The 23,205-nt window shown below is 45.9% G+C and overlaps 1 protein-coding gene across 1 annotated transcript; it reads right to left on the reverse strand.

The window, feature by feature from the left end:
• Positions 1 to 9,468: 9,468 nt before the first annotated feature.
• Positions 9,469 to 21,922, reverse strand: LOC146198909 (uncharacterized). The gene is made up of 3 exons (XM_084592673.1): positions 21,605 to 21,922; positions 13,423 to 13,721; positions 9,469 to 9,867 (listed from the first exon to the last, which is right to left on the reverse strand). Exons 1-3 carry the CDS (start codon positions 21,844 to 21,846, stop codon positions 9,605 to 9,607), a joined length of 804 nt encoding a protein of 267 aa, XP_084448799.1. The 5' UTR covers positions 21,847 to 21,922; the 3' UTR covers positions 9,469 to 9,604.
• Between the last annotated feature and the right edge of the window lie 1,283 nt (positions 21,923 to 23,205).

A 23,205-nucleotide genomic window follows, 5' to 3' on the forward strand; every position in this document is an offset into this window, starting at 1 on the left:
AGTGTGAGTGCGTTGCCCAGAGGCCTACGCAGCTGACAGGACTAGCCGCAGTGAGCTGCGGCATGAGTGCATTCAATGGAAACTAAAGTACAGGAATGGCGTATACTTCAGTTGCATACCTGCATTTCCTTGCACACGGCTACATATGGTTTCAAGGCAATGTGCGAATAACATTTCTGTTTTTGTAACCTCTTCTCATTTCATTTTGCACTGGTAGCGGCGTTAGGATATTACGCTTTCGAGGGGGCAAAGTATTTACAGAGTCAAATTGATATATATGGAGGGGGGTGAAGTAGTGTTCGTTTCAATATACTAATGTCCCCGTGCGTGATGTGCGAGACCTATTGAGTCCAGATGAACAGTAAGCAGCTAGTGACCGAGCCTTGAGGAAGCTGCTTGCTTGTGGTTGTACGCCATTTCCACCGTTTGACCCTGCAGTCACTTGCTCTAACCATATAAATACTTCTGCTTGATATCGTTAGCTACTGGTGAGCGCACTAGTTCGTTTTTATGGTGCCGAGGAAATCGATAGTCATGTACCTCAAACGTCTCAAGCGGTGCAGGAAATGCGTTGGAGTTCAAACAGCTGATCTCATATAAGCCGGCATCCGTCAAACATTCAATGATTTTACGAGTCTTTAGGTTTGTGTTCAGTATCAAACAATATCACAGACAGAATGAATATATTTTTTGTTTGTTTGTTAAATAAGCATTTAAGCTCTGGCAAAGCGAAACACTGCCACAGATTGCATCTAACGTTTAGAAATGCGTAGGGTTCCTGGAGGGACTGGAATCCGTCTACTACCGTCGCGCACGAGGCAGGCCCTCTACCGATGTGCCGTGTCAGTAATGATTCAACAAGTGGCTAAAAAGAAGGCGGTCCGTACTGAAGGCTGCGATTTTTCTTTTATCTATTTTTTGCTGAAATAAAAGGAGCCTTCAGTTAAATGCTTTTTTTAATATTGGCAAAACAAACAAGATTTCAGTACCACACTATTGCTGTTAAAGGTGGTTGCGTTGAATGGCAGTGACTGAAGTGTGAGCCGCCGTAACTATGGAATCTATACGTCACAAAGGCATCTCCTTAAGTTCACTTAGCACTTTCAAGTATATTTAAAGTATACGTGCCTGAGATCGACGATGCCGGTTGCCAATTGAGTCACCGCCGCTGGCTGTCACCCCGTCGGAGGCACCACGAAGACTGCTCTTCTTCGACGCGGGTCTTCGCTCGGGACCAGTGGACGGGCGGATGAACTCTTTGCACTTTCATCTGCCCGCGCACGCTCGCTGAACGTGCCGGCGGTGAGAGCCGAGGCGCGAGCCGCTCGCACGCGTTCCACTTGGTGCGCCACCGCAGCTGATCTAGATGGCCTCCCAGCCGTGACATGAAGCCGCGCACTCTTCTCTGGCCGTGAGCCCTCACCGATCTCGGCCGAAGCGGGAAGAACTCGCACGCACCCTTCCCTGTCAGCAGCCTGTTAATGCGTTTTGTTGTTGCGCTTAATTATTCCGTTTTTGTTGTGGCGGCGTTCTATTTAGTCAGCCTTCGTTCCACTCGTCATGCTATGTTACCCTTTTGTCGATGCACGCCGTCCGTACGGAAGGGGGTTAGGTGTACATCCCTGACCGTCGTGTTTCCGTCCGTTTTGGGCCTAGAAAGGGCGGATACGGTGCCTTCCAGGAAGCGAACCAGTTAATAGAAATGGCGCAGAAGAGTATAGTCAGCGATGCGTGCAAGATATCCACGTTTCATTTCGTTTGAGCGTTCGCATTTAGAATATGCGCTTTCTTATTCAACCGTACTCTCTTTGTATAGTAACTCCCTTATTTAGAAGCATTGCATCGACTATTTCTGCTATGTGCCCACGTGCTGGCGGTAGCCTTGTCGAATATCTTGCTTCCTTTTATTTTCGCTTTCTCAAAATGTTCTCTTTTTATGCGCTACGGTTCCACTTTCCTTTTTCTGCCTAGCCGCCCATTCTGAGCAGCTTTTCTTTCCTTCTGTACCTGTAACATGGACACGTAACGGCCATGGGTGATGAACGGAGACTTTCTGGCCTGTTTCTTTTCCTTTTTGTACATCTGTATTCATTTCCAGGTGTCTTTTCTAGTCCTCTTTCAGGGTTCATTCCTTTTCTTCACTTCTTTGCCCCTCGCCTGTTAATGACGGTGAAAATACTTTAGCTGAGCCTAGAAAAAAATGATCAAAATAAAAGTATCTTAAAAGCCTATTGGAGTGAGCTGCTGCCCTGTCCTTGTCGGTGAGCATTGACAGCATCTACAGTCCTGACTTCACAGCCCATATGCTCACCGCGCAGTCGTCGGATAATCTCTAATGGACACTCTAGGGCTCTTCTGGAAAGCATGCGGCCGGCGTAGCGACATTGTACAGTGAGCACAGGTGGTTTCGTACTATTATAAGCGTGATCATTATTTTAAGTTTGTGGCAAAAAAAAAAATGCCTTGTTTTTTTATCCATCCACTTGTGGGGCGAATTCCATCCTGCTATTTCCATGGTGCTGAAGCGCATTAGACAAGATGCTTGAGGCTTTGTTGTAAATATGTTGTTTGGTATGTTATTTGACGAGCCTGGGGTATAAATGAAAATTGGGTGAGCGCCTTAATTTTCCTATACAGTCTGATCGACGTCCTGGTGCCAATATTATTCGCGCTCAAGCTTTCTTGTTATTAGTGTTCCCAAGGGCACGAGCTACTGCCCTGCGTAATCGACGTCTGCTCTGAAGGCTTCTTGAACCTGTAATGCTATTCGCGCTGTCTTTGTAACGATGGATAGAGCGATTGCCATTCCTTGTGCCAGTGCTGGGCTCACGTACATCCGATGAATGCACAATTTCTCAGTTCATCTAGCGCCTAGTGGTTAGAGCCGTGGCCTAGTGGTTAGAGCGCCCGTCTCGGCTGCGGGAGGTGGTTAGTTCGAAACCCACCGCCGGACACCCACCGGTAAAAATGGGTACAAGCGTCCCCCGGCCTGGCGCTCGGCTTTTCCAGGGGTGTGCGTTTGGGAGAAGCTCCGTAAACCCCGCTGCGCGCCCCTCCTCCGCAGTGGGCCCAAACCCAGTTTCGAACCTCGCAGCCTGCAAAGGTGGTTCTGTTTGTCTCGCAAAGGTACTTCCTTTGAGCATCACCTGAAGTGCTCCCTTAGAGCCTCAGCTGCAGCAGTAATCGTAATGACTGTGTTGACTGGCCCTGTCTCGAATTCTGTATACACATTGCCCTCTGTATTCCATCTTTCTTTTATGGTGCGAGCTCACAGTTGCTTTGATCTCCTGATCTCATTTAGATGTTGAACAAACTATTTCCCCTTCTCCCTTTGTCTCTCTGTCTGTACTCCACATTCTTCTTTCTGCAGCCGTCTTACTCAGACACTTTTTCTTCTGCATTTCGCCCTCCGCCCTTTCAGTTATTAGCACTTCCTTCTGGTCTTTCCTCTGTTGATGCTTAATCCTGCACTGTCGGCAAATCTGTCGGCAAACTGAACCCTAACTGAACATGATTCAGTGGCCCGCACGCTTTCCCAGTTCTTTAGTATATCACGAATAGCCACGTTTTGAATAAAATTAGCTCGCCTGCTTTCTTTGGACCTTGCACTGACTATAGTATGTATTATATATGAAATGACATGTCGAAAGCAAAACTAGGGTTGTTCTCATATCAGCTGATCTATGAATTAATCCATATACAGACCCATCCGCTACCGAGGCCACCGCCACTTCAGGCAATCCTATACATGTCGTTCGTCTATATGTACTCGCCACTGGCCGATTTTCATGTGGCGCCAGTTTTCTCAAACTTCTCACCAATATTGTGACGTCACCATTGTCGTAGGGCATTCCGACTAAGCTTCAGGCTAGCTCACGTCAGGGACTCGAACCAAGGACCTATGTGCGAACAACTTCGCGCCTTTAAACGGAGGTTTCGGCGAAACCTCACTTGTCTCCACAGAAATCTGGTTTGCTTTTCTTGTGAGACTCGGAAACCCAATATAAGGCTGTTTGGGTCGATTACTTTCACATGTTTGCTACCTGCAACAACCCTTGCTTGCTGTCCGCTATATTCGAAACATCTGGACGTCTTTTGTGTGCGCAGACACTTTAGGAACAAACCTTTTACGCGATAGCATAAGGGCCCCGTGTCGCACAAAAGCCGGTTTCGGCGTTGTTGTAACGCGAAAATCAGGGCCAACATGCAGCGCCCAAAGGAAAACCCGCGATAATACTGCGCTACTGCAGTAGCAATAGCGCGCAAGCAGTATAAAAAGTGCGCCTAGCGTATGTTTTTCTGTATGATTGTATGCTAATAAAAAGCTGCATCATTAGAGAGGAAATTCACGAAATGAACAGGCGCTGATTGAATCAAAGATTTCTTCAATTAATGAAGCATGGATTATGGAGTCCGCTGATTTAATAAAAAAGACACATTTAATTAATGCAACTTGAATAATGGTACATGTGTTAGTACACCATCTTTTTTTTTTATTATTGGAAGGCTTGCCTTGGGGGGGGGGGGGGGGGCATAGAATGACGCTGTCTTTTAACTTAAAGGAAGTCTCATACAGTCTATTTTCTTCAAGAAACCGGAGCAAGCTTGCGGCTCTTAACCATTAGCCACAAGTGTAAATGTTCCTCCTTTGTCTGTTGCGCTCACGAAAAAAAAAAAAAAACGAGCTAGATATGAAGGAGTGCAGATGCGAAGTTGTGGTCATGGTCACGTGCATGAATGACGGAGGGCATGCGATACCAAGATAAGAATTAGACAGTTGTAAGTTTACGCTTATGTCGTCTATTGTGCCTCATCTGTACCCTTGTGCAGCTAGTAGCCCATAAGCCTTCAAATATTATCAGCTAACTGGCCTTTAGGTTAGCATTGCTAGCTATGAACACTGCAGCATGACGGTGCAGCATGGTAAGTTCTAATTCAATTTTTAATCACATCTTAACGATCTGCGTAGACTCGGGAAAGAGCAGTTCCCGCCTAAAATAGCCTGATCATATTTTGTACAGTACAGAAAAAGAAAAGCAAAAGTACCGAAATTTCCACCATAATAGAGACATTTAGCACAGTGGTGGCGTACTAAAGTATAGAGGTACAGCGGTTCGCAGCACGTTTTCGCTATGCTAAAACCAAATGTGAGAAACTCATTGTGAAGCAGCGCTCAAATGAAGTAAGTACAACTGAAAAAAAAAAAAAAAAAGGAAAATGTGCTAGACTGAACTCAACATAAAAGCACTATAAGAATACCATAAGAAAAAGAGTTGCAACTCATATACGGAGCTTTGCGCCCCTAAGTGACACGTAGGAACATTGGGGAGTGGCGTAGCAATTTAGACTACCTGGGCTTATTTAACGCAAGCTTAATTCACGCTAGCTTCTTCTCCATAAAAGACTGGCCGCCGAGGCCGGTATTCGTTCCCGCCAACTTAGGATCGTGAGCCGAACGCCAGACCCATTGAACCGCTGCGGCAAGTGGTAAAGAATAGACTGGACATAGCATAACGAAAGAGTCACAATAATGGGACGTCTTTTGTTTGGAAAACACTCCACTTAAAGCATACATTTTCTTAGATAATAATATCTTTATGATTAATTAGTGTTAAGGCAGTATGTAGCCTACAACATTACATCATTTGTGAGACAAAAATGACCGCGTGAAAAATTCACCACGCGTGGGTTCGGGGCTAGTAGGTAGGCGTATTTGCATTCAACCATTACCACTGCCATCCTTCCTCTGCTACAGGACAACGGCAATTTCCCAATGCACCAGCTGTGGGCACATTTATAGTAAATTGTAAAAGCTCGTCAGTCTGCAAAACCTTGATCGCCCAAGATTATATTTCGTTGTCTTGGTATCCACTCCAAAGTTTGATCGCTCCTGATTTTATTTCTCTCCGTGGCTTTCAAGGTTGAGAAAATAATCACGAAATAATAGTTTAAGTTTCGCCTTCAAAGTGGAACGCGACAGCGCTTTCTCCTTCTATTCTTTTTTTCTTTTTCTATTTTTTTTTTACATCAATCAATTTCCAGCTAAAGATCAGTGACCAGGTTACACTGCACGACGCACTACCTCGCTCTGTATTCATACGCAAATTATACTGTTCGATATACTACGCCACTGCAGTATACCATACACAAGTTACACTACACGACATGCTACACCTCTGTAGTGTGCTAACACATGACATACTACGTCACTGTAATACCCATGCACGAATTACATTACACGACATACTGAGCCACTGCCGTACTCATAAACGAATCCCACTACCCTGTATACATACTAAGCCCCTACAGCAGCCATACAAGAATTACACTATACGACACACTACGCCATTGCAGTACACGAATTACAGAGCACAACATACTACGCCGCTGCAGTACTCATGCAGATGCTAGCCGCCACACACACAACGCATTCAATAGGCCCCTCTTCTAAAATGCCACGATTAACCAGTCTGCCTTTGCGGCTTACGTGTACCGCACCCGTCTGCGCACAGAGGGTCGGGGTTTGATCGCCAGCCCCGGAAATTACGCCACATTATTTTATTTTCATTTTCCGAAATACCGCCATTATAGGATCACGCACGTTAAATGTTAAGTCATTTGGACCCTTCCCTGATTGGTCGACTTCATTTTCAGATTCTCGAATTAATTCCGACGGACGCCCCCCCCCCCCCCCTCCCTCCCACTACGCCGTTATTTTTTCATATAACGAGCTCCTTAACGCTATCGCGTTAATAAACAATTATCATTGGTGAATTAAACCAACATTTCACGTCAAATGGCGCTACTGGTGTTTCGTTAGATTGTGTGAACGATTCTTCGCACTCGCAGCAGAAACCGGCTTGCGCTGCAAGCGAAACATTTGGCCTGCGACGGAGCGACGACGGAATGTGTTTGCTCAGTGATATGGGACGCCATACCCGTGTAATCAGTCAGCAATTGATTCCACTCAGTACCCAACAACTACGACGCTTCCCTCTATAAGCAGTTCACTGATATCAAAGAGCACCCCAGACCTGGTTTACATCCCACTGACATTGGCCTTTTATTTTTTTTTTCCTATGGAAGCAAGCAGGTTAAAAGCGGCCCTGAGAACATGCACTTTGCCTGTTCGCACCACAGCTTCGCTTTTAGCTGAAGAAACCGTGGAATGCCGAAGAGTAAGCGCTTTCGGGGGAATACATCACCCGAAGAACGCGTCCACTAAAGGAACATGTCGCACCTTGGGACAACGTGTCTGCTGTCATGCGTCCGTTGCGTTTCCATGCGTTCCGCAAAGCCGCCGCGAACCGCTGCGATGTTTTGCCTTACACACCGAAGACGAGTAAACCTACCTGACATACACGAAATATACATGCGCATTTAAAAATGAAAATAAATTTTGACCTTATGCCGAGCCAGCATAAGCTGGAGCTTCGCGTCAAAGCCGCAGTAACAAGTGACATCATGTCCTACATAACCGCTAAGTGCGTCCCCTCCTTTTTTCTATTCCGTAACACGTATACGTTTCAAGTGTCTGCTCCAACGGGGCTGAGTTCACTGCTTTTAGGCAAAAGCTTTCCTTCGCGACCTTTCACACTTTCTAACAGAATGTAGCAAACCAAAAGGAAAAAAAAAATAGAAAAGATGAAGCGTTCAACTCGAAGTTTATTTTCTACTATATGCGGTGGGAGTATGCTTAAGTCAACACAGTGGTACAAGTACAGCTGTGGAAAAAAAAAAAAGTTTTTTTGCGAGTGGCACTGCCGAGAAACTACGCAGGAAAGTCGAAACAAGGTTACGAGTAGTAGATGCCGCGGACTTCTATATTCATGAATGAAGCCTTCACGCACGATTGCAGCTAGAAAGTCCGCCGTTTTCGGACCAAATTTTATACGTGGGATCGAATTTGCTAAGCGAGCCACTTAAGCGAAAGCAAAACAAAGATAAATTTCACATTCAGCGACTTTTTCATGTCATGTGCACGACCGCGCATCCCCGCATCTCAAGCAGTCCGAATATACATGCACGCTCCAGATGTTAGAACGGGTTATAGATGGTTTAAATGTCTATTATATCTACACAGCATTCAATGTCTAGTCATGTAGGCAGATATGTTGCTGGAATACACTTGCAAGCATTAATCGTCAAGTAAACTGAATTATATTGTATTGCATTAAATGTAATTAAATGTTCTCATGTTCAAGCATTGTTACGCTTTTGAAAAACTTTGATACGAAACAAAAAATGACACGAAATACTGCAGCCCAAAAACTTGAACAAGAACCGAAAACGACATAAAACACTGGAGCGCAAGCTAGGCTCCAGCGTTTCGTGCAGTCTTCTGTTCTGTGTCCAAGTTTTTCAAAAGCGCAACGATGTTTGAAGATGTAAATCACCAACTAGCCCAGTTTGAAATTCTTTTGAAAATTAAATGGTCATGGTTTTGGACAAATAATTGAGAACTGAAAGCGCACTAACAGTAGCCATGACCGTCATCAGCCAGAGGACATGGCTTGTTTCAACCACTCCACTGACAGTTACCGCAAGGTCTGTTGCGTACATCACAGCGCATGTAGATGAACTATTGAAATATTATACATTACAGGCTTTGATAAGCGCTGTTTTAATATACGCTGTCTGGATGTATATGCCATGTCCATGCACTCCGCATATCTTTGCAGGCGCGGCTGTGAGCAAGGTTTGGCTTCAAGTAGTCCGAGCCTGCATTTAACTAAACGCGAGAACGGGGGCACGCCGGGACATAATTTTGGTTTGGCTTGGTTTGGTTTCTGGGGTTTGACGTCCCAAAGCGACTCAGGCTATGAGAGACGCCTTAGTGGAGGACTCCGGAAATTTCGACCACCTGGGGTTCTTTAACGTGCACTGACATCGCACAGCACACGGGCGCCTTGCTTTTCGCCTCCATCGAAAAGCTGCCGCCGAGGCCGGGATTCGATCGCGCATCCTTGGGAACAGTAGTCGAGCGCCGTAACCATTGCGCAACCCCAGCGGGTTGGGACATAATTTTGGATATCAGTGTAACGTGTATTGCGTTTTAGTGCAAGCAAGGTCACTTGAGAACTTAGAGGATCCAGGTAGAACGGGAGGAAGAAGATGGCTTACACGGTATGAAAGAGCACTGAACAAGGATAGAGGGGAAGCCTCAGTTTGCAGGTCGAGCCAACGTTTCGACAAGCGAACTTGTCTTCGTCGCCCAGACGAAGACAAGTCCATTTGTCGAAACGTTGGCTCAACCTGCCCTTTTTCCTTGTTCAGTGCTTTTTCATATTGACAACTTAGAGTCACTCTATGAAAAGAGTGCACTGATGGGACGTTTCACGAATTCCACTGTTTACGTGCTGCGTGCGAGACGGTGCTGTAAAGTTTTCGTATAGCTTAAATTCTGAACACCGCGTGCTGTTTTTATTCTTCAGCGTATACCGTTGCATATACGGCGATGAGGTCCATTCGGTCCCGCGCCATTGCCGAAGCCAGTATAAAGTAATACAACGAAGCATGTTGCATCTTGGGAGTGAGAAGGGGGAAATTGGATGGGGTCTGATCGGTGGCTTCACAGCGGCAGCAAAAGAGCTTCATATATCCGTCAGGTGTAGTTGTACTTGTGGTTGATCATGGGCTGCAGGCCGCGGTCCGACGAGGCGTCCGTACAGTAGATGGCCATGAGGACGCCCGTGGTGGTGAGCGCCGAGCCGAGCGCCGAGCTGAGGAACATGACGGATCCGGTGCGCAGCATGATGGTGCCCACCGCTCCGAACATGATGGTCGCCGTGCCGCTAAGCACCAACACCCAGATGACCACGTTGCGCGCCAGCTCGGCCACGTCCGCAGACCGGCACCGCCGGCCACCTGCGTACGGTGGTGACACGTAGTATATACTCCGGAAGGACTTCCGATGTGGGTACAAAATAAGTACAGCCATGGACTATGGGGCTTCACCCTAACTACTCAGCGCTATTCCAAGAGCTGACCACTGGAGTTAAAAAAAAAAAAAGAAGGAAATACGTGGTCTAACTTCCTGAATTGACGCGTAAACTAAGAGGGTCGCTTTAGTTTAGAGGTCTCCGTGTAGACTGTCTGACGTTCCGTAACGTGCGCTGACGTCGCACAGCACACGTGCGTTTTCCTATTTAACCTCGATTGCAATACGGCCGCCATAGCCATGATCGATCCGATTATCTCGGGCTCAATAGACGAAAAGGTAAAGCTGCTGAAACATTGAATCGAAAGTGCTACTGATTACTGCATTAGAGCATGTGTACGCTGCCTGAGGGATGCTGATGATGTCAGATGGGTCAGAAGTGGATACGGTGACAAGGAATCATGAATAGGTTGTGACACATCTGCTGCATGAGGAAGCACGTTTGCTGCAATGGTAATCAAATTTGTGTTGTCTTGAACCCAATGAATGATTATAGTCACTGGGTAACGGTGACAAGCAGCATGTATAGTCTGTGCGACCCTAGAAGTCCCGTGGACTTTCTTTGAATGCTTTAGGGCTTGTTTGGAGTGAGTCATTATGTATACTTGTTTAAACGTAACCCTAATAGGTGGTTCAGTTGCTTTTATAAGCTCAACTCTCCCTCACCTGAACACCACTCGAACCTACCTTACTGACACCAAATCACTCTTGCCTTTGAACTGCAAGCTATCTTAAACGCCATAGACGCGTTACCTGCCGACTGTATACGTTTAGCACTACTTGATCACCTATAGTTTACTGCGGGACACCCCCAATCTGCAGCACAGCATTTAAGCCGATATGTGTCACACAGGGCAATGACGGTCAGATATAGGAAGGAAGCGCTTTAGACGGCTGTTTATTGGGCGAGTCTTTCTAGGATTGACCTCTCTTGCGTTGCTATGAAATCAACATCATTACACCATCCCAGGGGTGAAAACCATCCAAAGTTACGTCCCAGCTACAAGTGTAAGGATTCCCCAAACAGACCGGATCTGTAACCTCGGTCTGCCTCTGCAAAGGAACGGAAACAATTTCACTATTATATCAAACGCATAGACCATTCTACTATATATGCAAATTGTTCGACTAATCCGGTGGGTTGCGAACGAGTATACGCCGGCATGCGAGGGACGAACCTCCTACTTCTGATGCAAGTTTTCATCTGCAGCAGCATTACTTAAGTCACTCCATGGCTACACTTCACACGCGGAGACCTGGATAGGCTGGAAACCTCCCTCCCCAAAGCTTACAAGACAGCTATAAGTCTTCCCATTTCAACTTTCACAGCCAATCTCTTGACACTCAAGAACTTAATAAAGCCATTCTTATGGTCTAACATCGCCGATTATCCCTAATTCACGCCTGTCATGCAGTTGTGGACGAGGTGGGAATTTGTCCCCTTCGCGTTCCGTTGACACAGGACCTCCCTCGCTCTCAGCTAATGAGCTTTAAGATCCCTCCCATTCCTAAACGTTCGCACCCGAAGCCCCATTCCGGACACCTCGTGGATCGAGCTCAACAGCTACAGCAGCTTTTGGGGACCCATCCTGAGGTTACCTAAACAGATACAGCCGCGCACCACGATAATCAAGTTGTGGTTGTAGCGGTGACTCCTCACTCCCACATGCAAGTTACTTGCTGTATACAAAACAGTACTGATCCCATCACAGAGGATCGCGGGTGCCTTAGCGTTTGCCTTGCCCAACCCTGCTACCAAAGTCATTGTGTGACTTTCAACTGGCAGTTACGAACTTTGGATTCAGGACGTACCACGAAATATGTCTGTCGTGTATTACTCAGAATACAACATCTGGCGTTCCCACGCCTCCGCATTTGAGTCCCTGCTCAAGAGTTCAGGGAATATGCAAACTCACAATCTCGCCCGAGATCTTAGCTGCCTAGCTGAACATATTTTGAGCACGATGCTTTTCCCTTTTGGCCGAACATTCCCCCTACAAATCAGGAACTTCTATCACCTATCACGAAAGTTTGGAATTTTACAGACTAGGCTGACGCATTTACCCTCCCGCAGACCTGAACCTCCCTAGACGAGAAACAGTACTCATGGCGAAGGCCGCAGGTTAAGACTTTCCTTAATCCGTGATTATATAACAAGCTATATACTACCTTAGTCTCCCCACAGTTCGAAGGTTGTTATCAGATGGTCACATTACTTAACATGACGTGAACACTTGAACAAACACGTGGGAGTCCCTCCTGCACACCACCGATCCAGCTCAAGAACGGTGGATCATACGACACGCGTTTGAGACCGCAGCATCCCAAGGAATTCCTGCCGACCTTCTGTAGAGCTGTACAACTAACTTTCGGGTTTGTTTCCATTTTTTGGGAGTTAAGTTTTAATCGTCACCATCATCTGCAACCAATACAGACGTGACCACCCCTTTGTGTATACGCTCCGCCGTGGTGGCTCAGTGATTACGGCGCTCGATTGCGGAACCCAAGGACGCAGGGTCAAATTATTGCCGCGGCGGCCAGTTTTCGATGCAGGCTGAAAGTAAGGCGTCCGTGTACTGTGCAATGTCAGCGCACGTTAAATAACACCAAGTGATCGAAATTTTCGAAGCCCTTCAATGCGGCGCCTCTACAGCCTGAGTCACTTTGGGACGGTCAACCCTGTAAAACGAATGAAACCAAACCTTTATGTGTACACATCAGGAGCGTGCCATGAAGGCCAGCAGTGACAAAAGGATACTTTGCAAACAGATTTAAACGAGCTAGAAGTATACAGATATCAGAGAAGAAAAAGATGTATGAGAGAAGCCGGCCTTCTCAACCACACTACGTAAAAGCGACACGGGGATATATTGAAATCGACCTGTATTGAAAAATTTTCTTATTCCAACGACAAATATCGCTCAAAAGAGATCTTCATTAAGCTATAAAAGGCTTCTTTCAGTTAAATGGAGTTCTTATAACCTGGACTGCTGGCGTCGAAGCAGCTTATTGTTGTTGTTGTTGTTGCTGTTGATGCGTGGATTTCAGAGGCTTTACACTCGCCATCCACTTCAAAACGGTGATCACGGAGTCCCTTTTTGGTGCAAATGTGCGAGTTAAGCTAAGGAAAAAGCTTTAACGTGGTTTTATAACCAATTAGTGCGCTAATTGCTGCCAGAAAAAGCATCCTCGTGCCAGAAAAAGGCAAGAAATTGGTTTTTACCAATGAATAAAAAATTTCATCTAGTTATCTCCAGCGTACCTCCAAAGGCATTACCTTGCCCGATTTTTTCCCCCTTTCTTTTTTCAAATGGTACCATAGTCTTCCCTCTGCGAGACAGGACTAGTCTTCACTGGTTAACAGAAACCCAACCACAAGTCGTCACAGAAGCCGACGTTCCCCCTATTAATTTTCACTGCATGGGCTTGAAAACTGCTGTTTGACGCTCCGCCTCGAGGTTTCTCCCTGCTCGGTGACGCACCGCCAACGAACATGTCGCTGGTGCGCAGCTTTCCCGCGGGGCCCCTAAGCTCGGAGAGGGAGAGCTTGGCGCAGGCGGCGGGGTCCTCCAGCCGAGCGATCAGCAGGTCATCCTCGTAGTCGTCGGAGCGCGAGGAAGAGCTGACGCGCACGCGGCGCCGCTTCTGCTGGCGGCAGGCACTGGGCCTCAGCCGCTGCTCGGACAGAGGGCAGCGCCGGCTCTCAGAGGACGACGGCTCCGGTCGCAGCGACGACGAGCCGACCCCGTCGTCCGGCGTGCGGCTGCTCGAGGCGCGGTCCCTGCACCGGGGACAAGAACCTTCTTAATTGCGGATTCACGCATTACAAGAGGCGGGCCTTCTACGCGCTCTAGGCACCGAATTTGCGCTTTGAAAACTCTTCCAAAAACGCTTTAAATCAGCTACAGCAGCCGGATTCAACTCAAGAACGCAGCGCCAAATGATACTCAAAGGAATAAACCATCTAGCCAATGACATCGACCGATATAATGACGTCGTAGTCAGTCCTTTTGTAGCCACTAGGGGCATACAATAGATACATCGATGACAGATGCAAAAATGATTACCCGTTACCCTATGTCCATCTGTCCTGTGCACGCATTAGCTCCACGGCACACTGACAAGTGCTGCGACGTGTTGTGACAAGTGTTGTGACATGGGTTGCGACAGTGTTTACAATAATAATAATAATAATAATAATAATAATAATAATAATAATAATAATAATAATAATAATAATAATAATAATAATAATAATAATAATAATAATAATAATAATAATAATAATAATTATTATTATTAGTTCACAGGAAGGGAAAGGCGCAGTACCTGTCACACTTGCTCTGTGGACACCTGAACCGCGCCGTAAGGGAAGGGATGAAGGTGGGAATGAAAGTGGAAAGAGAGAGAGAGTGCTTTTTGTAGTGTTAGCTACACTGGCCGAGATTGAGCGTTTCGCGTGGCTCCTGGAGAGCCGTGCTGTGCAATTGAGAGGAGCAGTGGCGTCACACGGCACGCAGCTGGCGCGTCTGAGCTGCGTGCTCTGCCACTGCCGCGCGCTCGTCTCGCCGGTCTGCGCATTCCAGAGGAGTGACGTCTTAGCCGCGGTATAGTGCTCTAGCTAGAGCTCTATAGGTGGCTTTGTCTATAGCCGCGGCAGACGCACCGGCGCCGGTGCGTGCCCAGCTGTGCGCCTCCGTTGCGTAGTAGCCAAGTCTGACGCTGTGCTGGAGCAGCTTGATAGCGCCGCGCATGCGAAGGGGTATTAGCAGGTGTATACATATAGCGGATCCCCAAGTAGTTTTCTGACAATTGGCAGTTGAGCGTACGAAGAACGAACATAAGAAGGCTAAACGTGTTGGGAAAGCTAAAAATAACCAGCTGAACCTTAGCCAACACTACGTATATCCTGGCATAGCCGAGCTAAGCCACTGCCAATTTTTCCCATAAAGTCAGTGTCCACGCTTGAAAATTTCGCCACGCATCCTATGTTTTTGTAATGCTGAAATAAACTTAGTGATTTGCAACTAGTCGCATCCACTCTGCTGGTTGCAGTGATCGCGACCGAAACTAGCGCACGACGTTGTTTCCGCGATGGCGATTCCGAGCAAGCTGTCACCATCGAGAACGTAACGAGGTTAAAACAGAAGCTTGGGCATGTCGTTTTTTTCGCGCTGTTCTACACAACGTAACTAGGCCGGTGCATGAACTTCTTTCCCAGTAGCTATATGCCACGACTATCAAATGGACAATAAGTGGTCAGCAAATGAGTATCTGCTTATGGATATGAGTAAAGTGATGAGACACCTCGTGGCTGGCAGTTTCATTTGCTGACCATTTATCGTGCGTTTGATGGTCGTGGCGTAGGCTTCCGGGTGCGCTGGTATTGGCAAGACCTCAGTGGTGATGAGCAAGCCGAGATGCAGAAAGCGGGAACGACAGAAAAACTTCAGTTGTGCATTTCATTTTACAGGTTGAGCGCTCGGCTCCGCTGTCCTGGGTTTCGCATCGGCTGGAGCATGCTACAGAGAAAGCGATGCCAGGCACGTCAATCGGATCGCTGGAACTGTCTGGCTGGCCGATGAACTTCTACTGATCGTACATCCCATCCACCGTACGCCTGCATGCGGGCAGAATACGTGGGACCCGTACGCTTGCTGATTCAGTTCAAAAACGATTGTATACAGCGGCCTTAATACGTTCAGAGTAAAAAAGTGTAAGGGGGTGGACACTATATGTGGTGTGTATCGACAGGAGGAAAAAACGTCTGTACACTTTAAGCTTGTAAACTTGAACACCTCAAACTGAATACCTTTTCAAGTTATATGTTCAGCATTCGATCTGGCGTACTCATTCTCCACATGGCATTTGTGTTATGTGGCGGAGCATCAAAAACAGCATTCTTGTCTGTCATGCAGCGAAGTAAACCGTCACCAGCTGCTGTTCGGGGGGAAAGCAGCTGCTGTAACCATAGTCAGCTGATGTACGAGGGAAAAATGAGTTTTCAAAGGCAGTAGTACGGGCACGTGGACTAAGAATTTGAAGAGGGTGACCTATGCAATGTAATTTGCATGGTGTTAGTGCGCAGATATATGGTTCTTGTTTTAGTGGCGAATAAAAGAACTTATGGAACAAGACTGGCAATGCGACGACGAGAAACCTGATTGCGACTTTGGAGATGATATATGCTCATGTCTTACGAATGTGAGGAGTAACAGCTTCGATGGCGTTTGAGATATGCTTGATGAGAATTCCAAATGACTGATGCATATTCCAGTTTAGTTTTGATGAGTGAAATATATGCTTATAGTCTGACGTGTTGCCGCGCTTCCCGCAGCTGAAGTTTTAAAAAAACATAGTATTTTATTAGCCGATGATATCTGGTTAGTCACCTGCAAATGTCAAGATAAATCATGAGAAACGGTGATACTTAAATATTTCTTCAACTGGGCGATGTCAACTGGGGAGTTAGGAACTGTGTACTAGAAATCAAGATGATTGCGACGGGGCTGGAAAGACATGCACTTCCATTTGTTAGAGTTGAGTGCCATCTTCCGCTGCAAACAGCAGTTTTGCGCATGACGTAAGTCTATCTGAAGTTATTCTTGATCAGAAGCGTTAGACCATGGATGATAAATAACAGAATCATCAGCGAATAAGCGGATATGACAAGATACACAATGGGGTAAATAGTTAGTGTATATGAGGAATAATAAGCGGCAGAGGACGGAGCCCTTGAGGACAGCAGAGGTGACAGGAAGTGGATTGTAAGCTTGGTTATTGACGATAGACTGAGAGTGATGAGTGAGGAATTATTTAACCCATGCGACGACATTGTGATGTAGGTTCAACTATGAAAGATTTAGAAGCAAACGCTGATGAAGTACTCTGTCAAGGAAAGTTAAGGAAATGGTATCAGTTTGCAGGTTAATATCAAGGTGGGTGTGAATGACATTAAAAAAAAATTGCTAGTTGAGCTTCGCAGAAAAATCCCTTGTGAAAAACATGCTGTGTCGGATGGGAAAAAAGAGAATCTAAGAATTGCAAGTTTGAGAGTAAATTACATGTTCCATGAGTTTGCAGGGTATACAATTGCTAATTAAATGGGGCGATAATTAAGAGGTGAATCAATACTACCTGTTTTGTGGACGGGAACAACCTTCCGCACTTTCCAGTTGTCTGGTATAGTGCGGACATTCATTATCAGTCATGGTTTCACCAGCACTGTCAATGAGGGTTAGAGTGCGTGTTTTCTTCGGGTTTATCACTTTCCAGAAGCTCTTATAGGGTTGTCGACTATCATTATTGGTAGCTTTTTTTTTTTTTTTTTGGCCATGTACGCGTGTTCAGCTTCATAGTATTTTTCCCACGTGTAAGGAAGGACTTGTCTGCCGCCTCGCTATACGAAATGCGCTTTTTTTTTTCTTATTTGCAAGCATTTCTGGTTCTTTCATGAACCAGAGTGTCCGATTCCTCGCGAAAACTGCGTGTTGTGATATATTTATTCATTAGTTCAGTTATTTTATGTTTGAAGAGTGTCCAGCTTTCAGTTATACTTTCAGTATGAAAAGACGTTTCAAACATACCGTCAAGAAGTTAGTAAATTCACTGTTGATTTTCTCGCAGTTTCCCTTATTGTAGAACCTAATAGTTTTCTCGGAGCTTTGCCTTAATGCAAGTAAGAAGTTAAAAAGTGGCATATGAATTACTTTATGGTGGCTGATTTCTCGGAGGCATGTAATAAATTCTGGGCTGTCTGAATGGGTAGTCAGTATGAGGCCCACAGTATTAGCTGTTTCCCTGCGACGCGCGTTGTTTCAGATATTAGTCGTGTAAGATTAAAATTAAGGTATGAACGTGTCTGAATTCCTTCGTTTCCTCCTGACTGATTAAGGATTGAGGTTCATTGCTCCAGCCGATACTGGGGGAGTTGAAATCCCTAAAATGTAGAATGTGTGCTTTCGAGTGCTTTGAAACTAATTTATTTAGAGCATTCTGAAGATTGCGAGGAAAGTCGGGACTTGACTTGCGAGGTGGCCTTTAACACACACCAAATTAATAACGTTGGTGGTGTAGCCCGGCACTTGGATTCATATTTCTAGGTCTGACTAGACGTTCCTGGCAGAACAAGACAACTGCTCATTGACGGCAATAACACTTCTCTCACGTGCATGCATTTTTGCGACCAGCGCGACAAAGGTGAAAATGGGGCAAATTAAACAGAATTTCCGAGTCACCGATGCCGTTATTCAAACGTGTTTCGGTTAGTGAAAGTAGATTGCTGACTGATGACTAACCGCCAGCGCACACTAACCGCAAGTTGTCCAATCCTCGGTCTACACCCTCTGATATGCGATATGTGCTCCTGGGTCACCTAGAGCTGTAACGAAGCAAAGGCTTTAGCGAGCAATACCTACGACTATAGAATGTACATAGGATTTTGAACACGACAAAGTACGAACCATTATACTCACGCCGATAAATAAAGCATATACAATGGTTGAAATGTTAACGTGGGTATTTCATGATAGGTGTTATTCTATAGGCTCTTTTGCAAATGTGCCACCTCGAAATGAGGCCTCTAAAATTTTTATCCAAACGCAATTTTATGTGAGAAAATGCAGAAATACATTGTTTGTAAATTTTAAATATTAAGGAACGTGCAAGGGAGCAGGACGTATTCCTTCCAACAATAAATATATGTCTCAGAATCTTCAAATTGGAAGTTGCATACGCTTTTATTCGAATCAATGAACTAATGGTGTATTGCATGTTCGAAACTATCATCTCCTTCGTCATCGTGGGTTTGGAGCTTAGTTCTTCGCTTGCTCCATTAGTGGCAAAGTGTATTTTTATGGCTACGGTATGACGGTCATAAGTAATATATGAACTTCTTGTTCCATGTTTACGAGCGTAAATTAGTGTTACGACTTTCAGCAGCCACAGCTTTACTCTGAAAAAGAAAAAAAGAAAGAAAGAAAGAAAGAAAGAAAGAAAGAAAGAAAGAAAGAAAGAAAGAAAGAAAGAAAGAAAGAAAGAAAGAAAGAAAGAAAGAAAGAAAGAAAGAAAGAAAGAAAGAAAGAAAGAAAGAAAGAAAGAGCCAACCAGACAGACACAGACAGACGGAAGGACGGTCTGGCGGAGAGACAAGCGAGCAAATAGGAGGGCAGACAGGCAGGCGGGAGAGTGTATGGACGGACATGCTTATATGGCCTAGGAGGTAACGCGTCTGACCAAGGACTAAAGAGCCCCGGTGTGTTCATTCTCATTCCGAAAGTGCTGTTCCACTTAGCAGCTCTTGCCAACGGCTTCACTGCACCGGCTTCAATCAAACAGGCATTTTTTTTTCCCGGTAGCAGTCACTCATTAGCCTATACGTTGGCAATTATCACCCGACCGAAACAGATACGAAGTTCCACTTTAATCAAGCCGTCTGGTCGTGCCTGCGTGACCAATGGGAGCAGAGCGTCTGATTCAGGATCCATCAGTAGTTCAATTTCCTTCTCAAAAGCGGTGCCCAAGTTGGTAGCTCCGGCCACGGTCGACTTCAGATGTAGACAGATGCACACACACACACACAAAGAAAGAATGATGACGTCGCGGTATAATGGTCAATGGTGAATTAAGTGGTATAGCGCACTGAAAATAGCATTGTGCATCTCGATCGCATAGGTTAAGAATACGACATGCGGTTGTGTATGTTTTTTTATTTATTCAAGTACCTACATATCGCCCTGGTGGGCACTGTAGGGGGGACGAGGCAAAAGACACTTGCCAGCACCGAAGTTGGAAAGTGAAACAGTACAGGCATCAAATGCATCGTCCTGATGGGAATTACAGTAAGGAGTTTGGTTTTACACTGTGCAAAGTAAATTATGTTGGCATCACTCATCAGTATAGTTTGGACGAGCACAGACTAAGAGCCCAACAGACTGGCTGGATTTGGAAAAGGGCGTTAAATAATGTGTCACAGGCGTAATTAAGTGACTGATCAAGTTGCATAAAATCTGTAGAATGCCTCAGCTCCTCTCCATGCCGTGACTTCACGTATGAAGAAAAATCCCTGGTCTCTGTGGAAATGGCAGTGCTACGGGTGCAGTGTAATTAATGGGCCCCTGTCCTAAGCTTGTTACTGGAGGTAAGGCGGCGTTTCTTCCAAGTGATTTTTTTATTTATTTATTTTTTGTTACAGGAAGGAGTGCTAACCGCGCGAGATAATTGAGCAATTAAGTGTCGCAAATGCAAAGGTTCCTTTATGGAGAAGGACAGGCCATACGCCGAAACACGTGCGAATTGGGTGTTAGAATTCGCCGCCTCGTGGCTCTCTCATGTGGCCGCGAGTCGAGTCCTCCAACTAGCGCCACGTAACGCTGGATGCGCTCGCTTCCCGTTCGCCTCGATTTCGAACCGAGCGAATAGATGGCGCGGTCACCTGTAACCCTCCTGCGCGCCATAAATATTTTCAAACCGGCAAAGTAAAAAAAAATGGTGTTGACTCGCTCTTTCCTTGCCGCGCGCTCTTCGCTAGTGAACATTATTCGCATGCATGAACACCGCGTTAATCTGCAACAGGAAATGGTTTAGTGACACTGTGTTCTTGTGAAAACGCACTCATTATATCGGCAATAAATTCAGTTACAAAGGGTATCACGAAAGGAGGAAACTGAATTTATTTCACAATTTGTGCAGGCGCGCAAAGATTTGATATCAGAGGTGAATGGTTCAATTATTTATTGTGCGCAGTGCAGAACTAAGGAAAAATAATGTGTTTCGATATTAATCGCGTAGAAAGGATACCGTAATCGGGAGAGAAAGATAGCATATATAATGTTGAAAATTAACAGAATGCGTAAGCTATGCCCCTATTACCTCACATGCCTCGCCTGCATTTGTAGGCTACCCAGTTATGTTAAATACCACCCGACATAGATATAAAACCCCGCTTTAACCAAGCCGCAGTAAAGGAAATGTATTGCTTAGCAGTAGCGTGTCCGACTCCAGATCCACATGTTTTGTTTCTCATGTTAAATGGGCAACCTGAGTTTGCAGCTACTGCCGTGTTATGCGGTCTCGTGAAGTCACACAACCTGCATGCCAATCACTGTCCGCGTTAAACCACTTAAGTTTGCGCACGGTCTATTATAGTGGTGTCGAAGAGAGAACACTGTGCATGCTACATATGCGCCAGACAGAGCATATGCGACGGTAATTCCCGTACGATGTTAACGTCCTGATGCAGACGTATAGAGCACGCCACTTGCATGCTTGCGTGCGCACCATAAAGGAAATTAGGGCTTGCATCACAAGCCATCACCTTAGGTTCGCAGCTATAGACATGGAGAGGAATTCTTTCGTCCCAAACCTAAACCGCGCCGTTCACATTCCAGGGCTCAGTTCAGTCATGCTCAGTTAGCGTATTCATTCGTTCACGTGAACATCAATAAAGTTAATCCATTTCAACCGTCAAGTGGAACCGCGGCACAACTTTTCGTCCCACTTCCATTAAACGCACTAAGGAGGACGCATTGCGCGTGCCATAGAATAGGAAAAGGGTACGGCGAAGCTTCAGAGACAGGAAACGCCTCGCAGTTCCACTACACTCGCGCGGTTCTCAGGTGCGCATAGCGCGGTACAGGTACCGTCTTTTTCTTTGTGTGCGCGTACCTGCAGCAGTAGTGGTCGGTGGTGGAAGATGAGATGCCGACGAACGAGGTGCAGGGTTGGATGTCGTCGCGCAGGAAGCGACTGTGGCGCGGCCCCAGCGGATTGTCGGTCGAGGCGAGCTCGTCATCTTCCCTTCCGGCCAACATTATGCGCGCCGGCGGCGGTTCGGACCGCGTGTGGGCGTCCACTCCTGCAGACAGCAAGCTCCGCTGACGACGCGGCCTCTTCCACAGCTCGGACATGGCCGACCGCTGGGCCCGCAGCTTGGACCGTAGCAGCACGGCACGACCCGCCGGCGTCGCAGAGGGACCGTGAGCAGCCGCCAGCACCTGCACCGAAGGCACCATGTGGTCTGATTTCTTTTCTTTTTCTTTTTTTGATGAGCTTAAGAGTGTACGCTGAGCCGGGCCGACTGATAAAGCGGGGAGCTGCCCTATTCATTACCAACAAGCTGAGTATAACCGTAGAGACACAAATCAAATCTGCTCAAATGTCTCAAAATTTTCTTAGAATGATAATCCCGAACCGCGCAGCTCGAACCTAATACCACAGCCTGTCCAAGGTGCACATTCTTATCAAAATGTCAAGATTTTTTTTTGTAACCTTGCGGCTCCGTTCAGACAGATACTGATGACTAGTTATTTCACACTTAAAAACAATAATGCCTAGTGAAACATTGCATTAATACTCTTGATTTAGTTCAGCTACGGCATATCAGATGTGTTCTCCTTCCATTATAGATTTCCGTTTCTGTTGAATCAATGCCCCATGAAACAACTAGAATGTATTCTTTCTGTCCTACGCACCTTACTTTCGCGCTTGGGGATGTTCCTAGTTAACCAAGTAAGGAATACGCGTCAAGAGAAACCAAACACTTTTGTATGAACCATGAGCGCCTAGACAAGCAGGGCATCATCCCTTCACACACTGCAAGTAAAATGGTGCATTGTCATTTAAATAACCACACACAACTCCAAATGGCTGCGACCAGTCGCTCATTGACGGCGCTGCGCACAGTAGGTGCGCTGAGTGTTAATCAACATACATTTGGTATAAAACATTAGATTGATTGATTGATTAATTGATTGATTAATTGATTGACGAACATCCTTTATTGAATAGGAAGGCTCATTGATATTGATAAACATTGATAAAACATTTCAAATTTCATTTTTATATTTCTTCCATTGCTTAAATGTACCGTCATGATTTATCGCTATAGGCGCATCTATATAGCCACCATAGCATCTAACTCCGGAGCGACATGCGCGCCACTCGCGGCGGCGAGCACGTCCCTGTCATGGATGCTACAGCAAGCTGGTGTTTATAGTGAACTAGAATCCTATCCGCGTCTTACTTTCAAGCAAAACCTAACTAGTCACTAACCAGTACTAATTAACGACTAACTATAGTCATTAACTAGTATTAATTATTCATTAGTCATGACTAAAAGTCATGAGTAACGACAATGACTGGCTATGAGGTCATCGCGTGGTGACGTCATTATGACGTCACATCCGGCGAGAAAATAGATAAGAAAGAAAAAGAAAATGGAAAGAAAGACGTGTGTCGCCAACAGCCGTCGTCCACCATCGAATCGG

This window comes from Amblyomma maculatum, chromosome 2, assembly GCF_055883805.1.
Source record: "Amblyomma maculatum isolate TAMU_Amacu chromosome 2, ASM5588380v1, whole genome shotgun sequence".
NCBI lineage: Eukaryota > Metazoa > Arthropoda > Arachnida > Ixodida > Ixodidae > Amblyomma > Amblyomma maculatum.

What these genes read in the sequence shown, in the direction of transcription:
- LOC146198909 (XM_084592673.1), bottom strand. Translation starts at nt 21,846, where the DNA reads ATGTCCGAGCTGTGGAAGAGGCCGCGTCGTCAGCGGAGCTTGCTGTCT. An exon ending in ACCGACCACTACTGCTGCAG is followed by an intron (nt 13,722 to 21,604) that starts GTACGCGCACAC and finishes TCCCCGGTGCAG; the next exon opens with GGACCGCGCCTCGAGCAGCC. An exon ending in CAGCGACATGTTCGTTGGCG is followed by an intron (nt 9,868 to 13,422) that starts GTGCGTCACCGA and finishes CACCGTACGCAG; the next exon opens with GTGGCCGGCGGTGCCGGTCT.